Genomic DNA, 12,784 nt, shown 5'->3' on the forward strand with positions numbered 1-12,784 from the left:
TTTTTTTTTGTAATTTGTTGGTTCAACCTGCCAGTGATGATTTCTTTTATCACCAAAATATTTCTGATTTGACTGATTAGAAAACATGTACCACCAACTGAGGCAGGTTATGAAGTTTGAATTCTTTAATAGTTAATGATGCTGAAAAAATTTCTTGACACAGGAATGTGAAATATTTGAATTTTTATGTGGCATCTATGTGTACAATGACGCTATTTCCATATATTAGGGGAAAAGTTGGTTTTAATAGATTTAGCATTTCCATATTTTTAAAGTGCCACAAATACATATTCTTTGTTTCTTGAACATGAAAATTCATAGTTGTATGAAATAATTCATAATAGCTGAAACAAGACAGAAAATGGAGATTTCTTGAACAATGTATTTGAAATGTATCTGCAAATGCTGGATGCAAAGGTATCCTCATAGGTTATGTAGATGTAGCTTTGCTGTTGGTAATGCTCACCTAATGCTGATCTGCTCCTTGAATGGGATGATTTTCTTTGCTAATAAGACTGTTCTTGCCTGTGTATTGCTACTGTGTCTGATCTTCCGGAAGAATTTTTTGTTTGATATTTTTGTGTAAAGCATAGGAATAGTGTTGCATTTTACTGTGTGCTAATGTCATGCATGCAGTGTTATTTTACTAATATTTATTATAAACTGAAAGCAGTAGTTTATAGATATGCATATTTAGTTTAAACTAACTTCTGCTAGAGACAATACTTTATTCTGATTGCATCAAAATTGTTGATAGGAATTCATTCAATATAATGTTACTGGCCTTGAAATTTAGATTTTGTATGCAATTCGTACCTGTATATTGTATGCATCTTTGAAGTGTGATTAATCATGCTGTATTTAATTAGGTGTACTAGATAATTCACAAATTAACATTTCCTAAACTAGTGTACTCCATGCATGTGACTGTTATGATGATAAGCTTTTAGCACTGGGCTATGATAAAGCTGTGATTAATGTGTGTATCTGAATGGTTTGTGTATGGTTTTGCATTACTTTACAGTACTTTCTTGCATAGAAGTAGAACTAAGCATTGGCTGGTTGACCCAACCAACACAAGAAGCTGCACGTGCTTGTTACTAGTATGCCACTTTGGCTTTTTTTTTATCAATAGTGTGTTCTGTGTCGACTCAGTCTGTCAGATATGCATGCACATTGAGTGAATGCTTTTTCTGTAGACTTGAATGGCGCATGCTGTTTGTCACTCCAGTCAGTGGTGTAGAAAATATAACAGTATTGTGCCTAACATTTAAAACCCCACACAGCCTGAAATTTTGGGGTTTCAGATTTCCATAAGGAAGTGCTGCTTTCCTGAAATTACTGTTTTATCCCCTTCACCAACTGTGTGCAAGGAGTGTTGTAATGATGTTGGACACATTTCCTTTGTTTGCACATGTATATGGAAGAGTTAATTTTAACTTTGGAAGTGAATAGGAACACGATCAGGATTTCAGGTGCCAGCTCTATCTCATGCTGTGGTTTCTGCAGGAAAACTAAAGGGTCAGAGCTGTATAACAATGGCAAGAACAGTTTTATTTTCAAGGGAGTTGAATAAATGTCACTCAGTTTTTAATTTGTTGAATCGTTACTGAGTAGGAAAGTGTGAATTTGATTTTGCAATATGATGCTCTGAAAAAGGAACTTTTCAAATGTGAAAAATAGCAAAATACTTGAATATAATTAGTTGGAATGTAAAAAAAAATTAATGTATTTTGAAAATTCTGTGCATAGTAAATTTTGTAATGTATTGAAAAGGTGTAAGTGGTGAACTGATATTTAATGCAGTTAACCTTTCCATAATGAAGCCATCATGTGTGAAATATTTGCCAGTCAATATTTTTGCATGTTGATTCTTAATGTTGTAGCAATTTTGATAGCTGTTCAACCTGCCAGTGATGATTTTTTTATCACCGAAATATGTATGATTTTACTGATTCGAATACATGTACCACCAACTGAGGCAGGTTGTACAGTTTGCATTATTTAATACAGACAGACATAAAATGTCATAATCTTTAGGTAGTCCAGAGATTGTTAATGTGGCAATGTAGCTCTTGACCACCAGTGGAGAGTAGCTAACTTCACTGCAATACCCTTTAGTGGAAGATCACAATTTGCATTCTTGCTTATTACATGAAGGCTGAAACTATATTCCAACATATTAGTAGAGAACAAAACAGAAAACTCAAGCATGAAGAATATTAGAGAATATTTGCAATTCTGCATGTTGAAATTGGAACCAGAGAAAGTTGTGTGAGGTTGGAAACACTGCATTGGCAAAGGGTCACATTTGTGAATACTTTAGGATACATACAGGGTGTTTTGTAAGTTCGTTTACAACGCTTGGGAGGTGATTGTATGAGTGAAAATAAAGTGGAAAGTTCGTGTAACGAAATTCCGGAAATGGCTTTGTTGACGAGTTATTGACATTTGAAAACGTGGGAAAAAATTATTTTCCGAAGTGAATAATGGCAAAACGGGTGGAGAGAAGTCGTCGGTCTTGGGTGGTCCACTAAGAAATTGGGTACGCTCTTGTCAAAAAATCACGCGGCAATGTTGTGCAATGTCGGCGCAAGGGAGTCTCCAAAGGATGCAAACGAAGATGTTGACGGGAGTGGGGTGGGTGTGCGTTCTACGTGAGCTGGTATTGACGAAAATTGGCATGGTTGAATGGCACCAAAAAACAAAGAAAATTTCCTGAGCGAAGGACACCATGACGTAAAAACAAAAAAAAATGTACTGCCATAGGTTGCATACCCTGAAGGGCAGATGGGTGTCCGTGTGATCTGATGTTAAGAACCACATTTCCCGCTAGGGGTGCCAACAGTGTAAGTTTCCTCATGAAGGAGCGCACGTGTCTGTGCCATTTGTGCTTCAGGTGCTGTGCCAGCAGCAGGTTGTTAACCATTCACGGTTGAATGGAAAGACATGAGGTTCTTGGACAGTAGTGTTGGGCAAACATTTGACCTAGCAGTGTTACGTGTTAATTCTTAGCCACAGCCCATCGTGTTCTGTGAAGTGTACTAGTGTTAACGGCCATAAACACTTGTAGCCCGGTGTAAGGGATGGCTGCATACACGTCCCAAGAGCTGGCGGACATGCATCTGATTTATGGGGAGGCTGGAGGTAATAGCCGTGCTGCAAGGCATCTGTATCGGGCACATTTTCCAAATAGGGTGTTACCATCACACACTTTATTTCAAACTGAAGACACTTCGGGAAACAGGATCAGTGTTGCCACCTCGTCGAGAAGTTGGACGACCGCAAAGTGTTTGCGAAGACGGTTTGTGGAAGATGTGCTAACTGCAGTGATGGATCATCAGGCACCAGTACGTGCACGCTAGTCCATGAACGAAACACCTCTCATGTGAATGTGTGGTGAGTCCTGGCAGAAGAGGGGATGCACCCGTACAAATTGAAGAAAGTGCAAAATCTTTTACCTCGGGTTTTGGCCCACGTGAGGACTTTTGCCAATGGTTTGTTCATCAAATTGAAACTATCCCCAATTTTCAGAATAGGGTACTATGGACTGATGAGGCTATCTTCACGAAAACTGGTGTGTTCAATAGGAAAACTGTCATGTGTGGGAACATGAATATCCACATGCACTACTAGTGGCACATCATCAGCACAGATTTGCAGTGAATGTGTGGTGCGGGATACTGGATGACCATTTGATTGGACCGTACATTCTCCCTGTTTGCCTATGTGGACCCACTTATCAAGCATTTCTCAGTGAGGTTTTGCCTGAAGTAGTAGAGGACGTGCCCTTGGCACTGAGAGAGAGACTGTGGTTTCAACATGACGGTGCACCCCCACATTTCGATCTGAATTTGCGCCATTTCCTCAATACCATATTCCACAAGCAGTGCATTGGCAGGGGAGGGCCTGTGCCATTGCCAACTCGATCGCCTGATATTACGCCCCTGGATTTCTTCCTCTGGGGAGAGATTGAACTCCTCGTTTACGATACACCTGTCGTGTCAGCCGAGGACCTCGTTGCCCATATCAATGTAGCTGCAGCATTGATAGCAGAAACGCCGGGTTTTTTGGGTCGCACTAGACAATCCTTGATTCGCCGTTGTAAGATCTGCTTGGAAGTACTTGGTGGACGCTTTGAAAACAGTCTGTGATGAGGTTCGCTTCACATCTCCATTAAGCATACTGTGTGCCTTTCAGGGTATGCAACCTGTGACAGTACATTTTTTTTGTTTTTACGTCATGGTGCCCTTCGCTCAGGAAATTTTCTTTGTTTTTTGGTGCCATTCAACCATGCCAATTTTCGTCAATACCAGCTCACGTAGAACGCACACCCACCCCACTCCCATCAACATCTTCGTTTGCATCCTTTGGGGACTCCCTTGCGCCGACATTGCACAACATTGCCGCGTGATTTTTTGACGAGCGTACCCAATTTCTTAGTGGACCGCCCAACACGATACATGTATGTGAATATACATAAATCATGCTTATAATGTCAATCTCACCCCTGCCCCTCCAAAGCAGGTACGTAACAAATGTTTCGTTGGTTTATAAATCTAGACGACTTCTCTCCACCCATTTTGCCATTATTCACTTCGGAAAATAATTTTCCCACGTTTTCAAACATCAATAACTCGGCAACTAAGCAGTTTCCGGAATTTCAGTTGTACAATCACCTCCCAAGTGTTGCAAACGAACTTACGAAACACCCTGTATATAAAGAAAACCTTGCAAAGTATGGTTCAATGTGTGAAAATTTTGTTGTTTCTATGTGAATCATCATTGATTCTCATTGCAGTACTTAGGAGTAAAGGTAGGAAAGTATGTGAAATCAGAAAAATTCAATTTTTACAACTTAGGTTTTTTTCCCTTGAAATATTAGGTTTTTTTCCCTTGAAATAATGAGGTAATTGCGATTAGTTTGTTTTGCTATTATTGACCATGCTATTCAGTTTGGTCATTGATTTCTTTATTTTGCTCATACTTTTTCACAATAGGTCAAAATAGTTTATAGCATATACTATGCTACTATAGTTTTCATAGTAACTTAATTAGTTTAGTTACACTTTTGGTTCTCATTTTGAATCCATAGTTACTAGTTGTAATAATCTTTTCAGTCTTTATCATCTTCAAGACCCCTTGTAAGTGTGTACAGCGAGAAAAATGAAGCAACAGGGTCAACTGTTGTTTTGCCAGCTGTATTCAAGGCATCGATACGACCAGATGTCGTGAACTTTATTCATGATCAGATGGCTAAAAACCATAGGCAATGTTATGCTGTCAGCAAAGAAGCAGGTAATTGAAGTTAAAAATATAGGATGCAGTTTAAAATTTGTAGTAATTTAAGTGTGTGTGTGTTACAAACTCAAATTATGTCTAGCTGCTGACAGTTCTTATTATGACATATTTATAGTGTTTCCTAGTGTAAAAACTGTGCTTGTTTTCAGCAGGAAATTTAAAATTCTGCAAGGGTTTCAATAAAATGTTACGTCTCTGAAACTATGAATCCAAGAATTGCGCACTGGTGCTGATACTTTTGGAGGAAAAAAATATTTTGTAATGTAAAAGCCATGCTTGTTTTCATTGAGAAATTTACCCCCCCCCCCCTCAAATATAGAAAATCAAACACTCTTGACACACACCACAGTTTGCATTTAAGGGAGAATTCACACCGAAGAAACATGCTACACGCAACATGCGACACGAGTGTTTCACACTGAAGAGACAAGATGCGTGTGGCAAGTGACACTTGGTTTCTTTGCTCAGTTTGCATGATGGTACAGATATAATTGCATTAATCAGTTTATTAGTCACCAGAAAATAACGTAACAAGAGACATTGTTACATGTAAACTGCGTTGTAAAATTTGTGCAAGTTATTGAAACTTTGGAGAGGCATGTTGTGCACGAGAAAACTGAGAAATAATATGCACTGAAATCAAACTGTATACGCTAGACTTTTCAGCCTAAATAAAGCGAATACCTAAACACTAGAGAAATGGTTCTCAACCTTCTTGAAACCATGTCACGGTATTCTTTTTAAGTCAATGCCCTTAGCCGAAGAATTTTCCTCATAAATCTTTACAGTATTGAAGATTTTATGCACGAATTAACATGTACCTATGAAATTAAATATTGATAAATAAATTCTAGAGTAATCATAAGAGTAATAATAGTTTGATTACGTGTGTAGTATTGTTGACAAATATAAAAATCTGGAAGACAAAGTGGTAACGTCGTCTCCTTGTAATTAAGTGATCCCGGGTTCGATAACCGGGGAGGCACCAGGCATATCCGGTTCTGATTAGTCTATTTGTGCATAAAATGGACTTAAAAAACGAAAACTCACAACTCAAATATGATATTGGGATTGATAGTTGTCAACCAGTTTCAGCAGAACATTTCACAGCTCAGTATAGTTGATACAAGGGCACGGTATCGGGTTGCTGCCCGGTGGTTGAAAAATAATGCACTAGAGTACTGTACCATGTTGACTAATATATATTGGACTAAAGTGCATCCATAAGCAGACTTTTTCAAATAAAAGCAGTCAGGTAATGTTGAAGGCAAATTACAGCCGATAGATAACTGCATTAAAAAGATAAAGCGAAATGAACGTTGTTTAAATCTTAAAACATTGTACATATCTATACTTTATTATATCAACAAATTAGAGGATCAAACATAATGCAGGTTGGGCTCTCTTCTAGAGTCTAAATACAGCTCGTTAGAATGAAGCATTCGCTGTGCATGCGCGAACAACAAACTGAAGCAACACGATGCACTGTATTGAGAAAACGGCACAGTCCAAGAGGCACGTAAACGACATGCAACACGAGCATCTTGTATTGTCTCTTCGGTTCGAAAGGTTGCATTGATTACTGAGTGTTGTCTTCCAAGCAACACGTGTTTCGTGTTGCGTATTTCTTCGGTGTGAATTCTGCCTAAGTGTTAAGCACTGCACCCGATTTCAACAGATTTTTGGAATGAGCGTACTGAGTGGTCCAGACCATGACATTGTACTTGACAGTGGTGTTTTATTTACACAGTACAATATGAAATGAAACTACTTAGCATTTTTCTTTGTTCATTAGTGTGAAAGAGTTGTGTAGTTCCAAAATTTTTGCTTTAATTCATAATTGGGAAAAGAGAGACTCTGTAGTATATAAATACGGAGAAGCTAGTACTCACTTTTATCGGCGAAGCTGTTTTTTCTTTTCGATTAATTTCAGTGGCCACTGCCACCGTCCTCGTTGGAACTTGCTGTACTGTTGCTTGGCGTGGGTCTTTTGTTAAGAGCGCATCTAGCGGCAGCCAGAGAAGTACAAACAAAAGATGCACTCCAAGCAACAGTACAGCAAGTTCCAACGAGGATGGTGGCAGTGGCCACTGAAATTAATCGAAAAAGAAAAAAACAGCTTCGCGGATAAAAGTGAGTACTAGTTTCTCCGTATTTTAGCTTTAAGTTAAGAACTGCCTTATTGATGTAATACGATCACTACTTGCTTCTTCAGGTCACCAAACAAGTGCTGAGTCATGGGGTACTGGTAGAGCTGTTGCTAGGATCCCAAGAGTTCGAGGAGGCGGTACTCATAGGTCAGGCCAGGGTGCCTTTGGAAACATGTGCAGAGGTGGAAGAATGTTTGCTCCAACAAAACAATGGCGCCGATGGCACAGGAAGATTAATGTGAATCAAAAACGTTATGCTTTGATTTCTGCTATTGCTGCCTCTGGTATTCCTGCACTAGTAATGTCGAAAGGTAATAAAACATATTACATTAGCTTGTAGGTGAAATTCCTGCACTTTTAACTAATAATCCATTTTAAATACACATTTCATGTTTTGAAATTACTAGGTGTCAGAATTCATATTTCTTTGGTAAAATGGAGAGAATTGTCTCAGGTTCTGATATAATTCTTGTATGCTTTCAAATGGAAATAGTCCTGCAACAATGTGTGAAGCTTGCCCATATAAGTATGGTTCTCATTAGTTAGAATTTAATATTTTCTTCAGTATATAATAGTATAACAGCAAGAAAATTTGTCAGATTTTTGTTTTCATATTCAGTGGAATGCTGAAAATATAATTGAACTTCCAATCTATAGTGTGTTTTTTTTTAAGTATTCACATCTTTTATGAGTTAAATGTACAGTACCATTTTAATAGTGCAGTAATTGTGTGTTGGGTCAGTAGTCTCCATTACTAGACACACATTTTTGGTAAATAAAAAAGCAAGATTTCGGTACAAAAACACACTATTTCGGGTTCAAAAGCGGTAAATAAAATAAACTTCTAATAGCACATTTGTGTAGTTACGAGAGTATTAAGTTTATACCTGTGTAAAGCAGTACACTTTTGCCTGTAAAATATTTACAGCAGAATTAATCAATTTTCCGTGAATTGCATAACTCACAGGATACTTCAGACTTCAGAAAGTGTAGCGTCGTATATAAACTAAATTTCTTGTTTTAGAGTATATTTCACATTTTGCAGTTCATTTCGCATTATTTCGTGACAAAACAGGGTAGAAAAATGCACCTCACACCTTTCAGAATAATGAAAAATGAACATTACAGCATGTTAATTCATATTTTGTTTTTTCGTCAAAAACTAAATTTGCATGCCTCTATCCGTTACTTATTTACATATTATTTCATACTTGAGGTGGGACCTATTCATCTCTTCTTATTATAATCTGCAGATATAGGCATATTGATTAGTCGGTGAAATTAGCAATTTGATATATTTATAAATAACATATATTTATAAATAACATGTAATTTAGTGTGAAAAATCAGCATGTTGTTATTTGTGAACATAAACAATTCATGCACCCAGGTTTTGTAAAGTAGAAGTCTTAAAATACAGTCATTTTCAATGGTTAAACCCATTGCAGTCACTATTACCAACATTATAGAAGTTATTGGACCATTCATGTTCTTTGAACATTTGCTATTTTATTTTGAATCAGTTGAATATTGGGAAAAGTAAAATTGTATTTCATATTGGTCCTTCACTTGTTCATAGATATTGGAAAATGTATTTTTGTCTGTATTAAAAATTGTGTGTATTTGTGCATAAGTATGCATGTGTGCACATGTTTTGATCTAGTTTTAGCCAAAGAAACAATGATGTAATCTTTCATGTTGCTTTCCCTTTGTTTCAGGTCATTTAGTTCAAGATATTCCAGAGCTTCCATTGGTAGTTTCTGACAAGATACAGGAGTATAATAAGACCAAGCAGGCAGTGGTGTTTCTGCGTCGCATTAAAGCTTGGTCTGACATTCAGAAGGTAATATTCCATGAAGAGAGTTCTTGAAGTTGTAATCCCTGTATGTATTCAGGGTAAATTTTTATCAGAGCTTAAGTGTTCATTTGATTAATAGTTTTTCTAGTGTATACATTTTTATTGTTAAATCACAAACTGAAACCTATTATCTATTATCTTCAGTAGGGTACAATGGGCCATCCGAACCACAAAATGCTGTGCAAGCTGTTGCCTTGGTTACCCAATTTTGTTGTAAAAAGTACTGAACATGTATACATCTTAGTTTATTAGTAGATATATAACTTTTCCTGTCATAACAAAAATTATTTTTCTTACATTAATTTTACAGGACGTTCGAAGCCAGATGTGAATTTGAAATTGGCAATTTCTTTTCTTTCTTTGAATCTGCAGAGTTGTATATTGTAACCTCCTTATTTGCCTTAATACGTTCATATGATGACTTTCTTCTGGTCCGTGTTACTGAAACATATGATGATTAGAAGTACTGAATATTAGCTGTAGTGTCAATTACATGGCAGATTCTCTTACCTTGATAAATATAAATATGATCTTTGTTGACAGGTGTACAAGTCACGCAGGTTCCGTGCTGGCAGGGGGAAAATGCGTAATAGGCGTCGCGTCCAAAGACTGGGGCCACTAATCGTCTATGGACAAGATCAGGTTGGTAGTTTAACATTTATCTGTAAACTTGTACATTTGTGCACTCATTTTAAAAACATTGTTCACGTCTCCGTAACTGTTGAGTTAATTTGAATTTGCATTTCCACATTGCAAGTTAGTGTGCTAAAATCAAGAACAAATATAAATTTTGAACTATGTTAGGGGCAAAAAGAAGAAAAAACGTGCCTTTTGCAACTCGTTTGTGTACAAAATGCACATTTTTCAGTTTAAAGACCTGGCTGGTACAAGAACACTTTACCTTTGATGGTAGGCAAGTCTGCATTACAATTTTTTCCTTCATGTGGTGACCTCCTGACAACAAATTCTCTTTAAGAATACATAGCAAAAATTAATCTCTTGAGTTTCAGAAGTGATAACTTGTCATATCCATTCCAAGAGCAGCAAAGTATAATTTGATCTTGTGAAAAGCATAAGAAAAAACTGAAACTGAAAAAAGATACTCATAATAACATTCTAATTAAATTTTTATTTGCAAAACACACAAATTGAAATAGAGGGGTGATGAATTGCTTTTGGTCTGTGTTGCTGACAGCCTGTGATAATAATTGAAGCACTGATTCCCTCAGTCCACATTGTAATTGTACTTTTGTTTAGACTTGTGTATGCATCATAAATGCACATTTAGAATTGAAGATAAAATTTACAAATGGTGGTTTTCTGTTGCATACTTTTCTGACAATCTTGAAGTATTGTAAAATATTGAACCAAGTTACATATTTTTTCCGCTTACATTGTGAAATTCTTTTTGTCTGGTACATGAGATACTAAAGGTATACTCCAGACATGACAAAGTACAAAATGCTATTCATAATTGCGAAATGAGACACGGTATTAGATAAATACAAGAGAACTATGAAAAACAGGTTCTTAGAAAAGTGAGTAATAAGGTTCTCTGTATTTACAAAATGCAAGTTATAAAGGAAACTTTGTGCAACTTAATTTTCTAAGTATGATACAAGACTAGCAAGTGAAATAATAATATAGTAAATCATGTAATAAATGCAATTATGATTTTGATTGTCTAGAAATAGCCAATGCATCTTTGCCGAATGTATTTTACTAATTATGCCCCTTAAATCTAATTTGAGCCAATTTGAAACCGTAGTTAAAATATGACATCAGAAATTTTAAATCCACGTTAATAGATTACGAAATTTCCATGCAGTAATTGAAAAACATACATATTATTGTTTAGTATTTTTAGTATGTGTATTGCAATGGAGTTTTAGCACTGAATACTTTGGGTTTTACTTTACTTACAAGAGCTTAAACTTTTATTCATTCCAACGGACACATGAGAAATATTGAAGAAACCTACCTCCAAAGACAATTTAGGATATACATTTCCAAATTCATGATTTTAAGCAACTGAGAAATGATGATCAGCTAGTTGGTGTCCAGGCCTCTGATGATACTTGATGATAACATAGCTCTGATCTCGGTCTTTTTACATTCTTATAAACACATTATATTTGCTATAATTCAGAAATTTAATGCATATTGTAGGTTAGGTTGTGTTTTCGTCACGTACGTATTCATAATTCCATCCAGGGTTTTGAACATTTGTAGTACATGAACTATAACACACAAAGCAAAAACGTGCATATCAGTACATAAAGAATCTGTTTGGTATGCACCTTACAGATGCTCAATATGTGCACTCCATGATGCAGCAGACAAAATTCGAGCCACATATGTCCCACCATATCATGATTAATACCATCAACTGCATGTGTAATTCATTCTCACAGTTGTGCTAAATCGCATGGCAAAGGGGACATGAACATGCAATCTTTGATATAACCCCATATGAAAAACCGCATGGGGTTATGTCAGCTGAGTGGGGGGAACCACGGAAGAAGAGGAAAGTCATCTCTAGAACCATGTCCAATCCAACGACCTGTTCAGCATTGAGGTGAGGGAGGTACGGAAGTTCTGATGGAAATGTCAGGGAGATTCTTGTTGAAAAATGAAATCCTCTCTATCTTCCTGTAATTCTGACATTAGCAACTGTTGTACCATGTCTGGGTATACTACACCCATAACAGTTGGCTACCCAAAGAAAAATGCCCGTACACTTTTGACAAGGAAACTGCACAAAACAAATTCACTTAGGGGAATCACTGATGTGTTGCTCCACTACATGAGGGTTTTCCGTGACCCAAGTACCTTTCCAAACAGATGAAATGTGGCCTCATCACTAAAAATCACTTTATCAGCAAAACCATCCCTCTTTGCTTCTCTTAATCCAGACAGAACTGGAAACTACTGTGATCATGGGAACTCAACAGTTGCCCCCTGTATGGTTTCACATGGACATTTGTGTAGAATATGTCACACACTTAGCTGCGACAAATTCAATTCCCAACTTGCATGACATGTTGACTACTTAGGGGTCCTGGCAAATGTTTCTTGCACAAGTTTTACAGTCTCAGCTGACCGTTCAGCCCAGCCTGTTCATTTGTATCACATAAGCAGCTAGTCTCCTTGAACTTGTTATACCATGCATGAATCGTCTTGTCTGTAGGTGCTTCTGATCAATATTCCGTACGAAATATCTGTTGTACTGTCACAACAGTCTCCCATATGTACTGATATATACCTTTTTGCTGTATGTGTTATAGTTCTTGTATGAAAAACATTCAAAACCCCAGAAGGAAATTAATGAATCACCGTGTATAAATGATTGAAATTTCACAGAAAATACAACTGTTCAAAAAACAACATAATTGCTTAAGAACATAATCAAATAAACTTGATTTCTGATGTGAGAAATAGTGAGGACCTGTTGGCAGCAACTTTTGATTCAGAA

At 36.8% G+C, this 12,784-nt stretch overlaps 1 protein-coding gene and 3 non-coding genes across 4 annotated transcripts in view; all 4 read left to right on the top strand.

Annotated features, from left to right (window-relative positions):
• The window catches only part of RpL4 (ribosomal protein L4), a 45,547-nt gene that overhangs the window by 9,837 nt on the left and 22,926 nt on the right, over positions 1-12,784 (top strand). The window contains exons 2-5 of the mRNA XM_083138019.1: positions 5,121-5,298; positions 7,517-7,762; positions 9,170-9,294; positions 9,853-9,951. Of these exons, the coding sequence (XP_082994145.1) occupies positions 5,121-5,298; positions 7,517-7,762; positions 9,170-9,294; positions 9,853-9,951 (648 nt within the window). The remainder of the gene's footprint in view (positions 1-5,120; positions 5,299-7,516; positions 7,763-9,169; positions 9,295-9,852; positions 9,952-12,784) is intronic.
• On the top strand, positions 27-107 carry LOC145979730 (small nucleolar RNA Z195/SNORD33/SNORD32 family). The gene has a single exon (XR_014440811.1). It is a non-coding gene; the product is annotated as a small nucleolar RNA Z195/SNORD33/SNORD32 family (small nucleolar RNA).
• LOC145979737 (small nucleolar RNA Z195/SNORD33/SNORD32 family) lies at positions 1,907-1,986 on the top strand. The gene has a single exon (XR_014440812.1). It is a non-coding gene; the product is annotated as a small nucleolar RNA Z195/SNORD33/SNORD32 family (small nucleolar RNA).
• Positions 9,719-9,783, top strand: LOC145979724 (small nucleolar RNA SNORD18). Its single transcript, XR_014440806.1, has one exon. It is a non-coding gene; the product is annotated as a small nucleolar RNA SNORD18 (small nucleolar RNA).

This window comes from Lepisma saccharinum, chromosome 1 (assembly GCF_977018435.1).
Source record: "Lepisma saccharinum chromosome 1, izLepSacc3.1, whole genome shotgun sequence".
NCBI classification, from domain to species: domain Eukaryota; kingdom Metazoa; phylum Arthropoda; class Insecta; order Zygentoma; family Lepismatidae; genus Lepisma; species Lepisma saccharinum.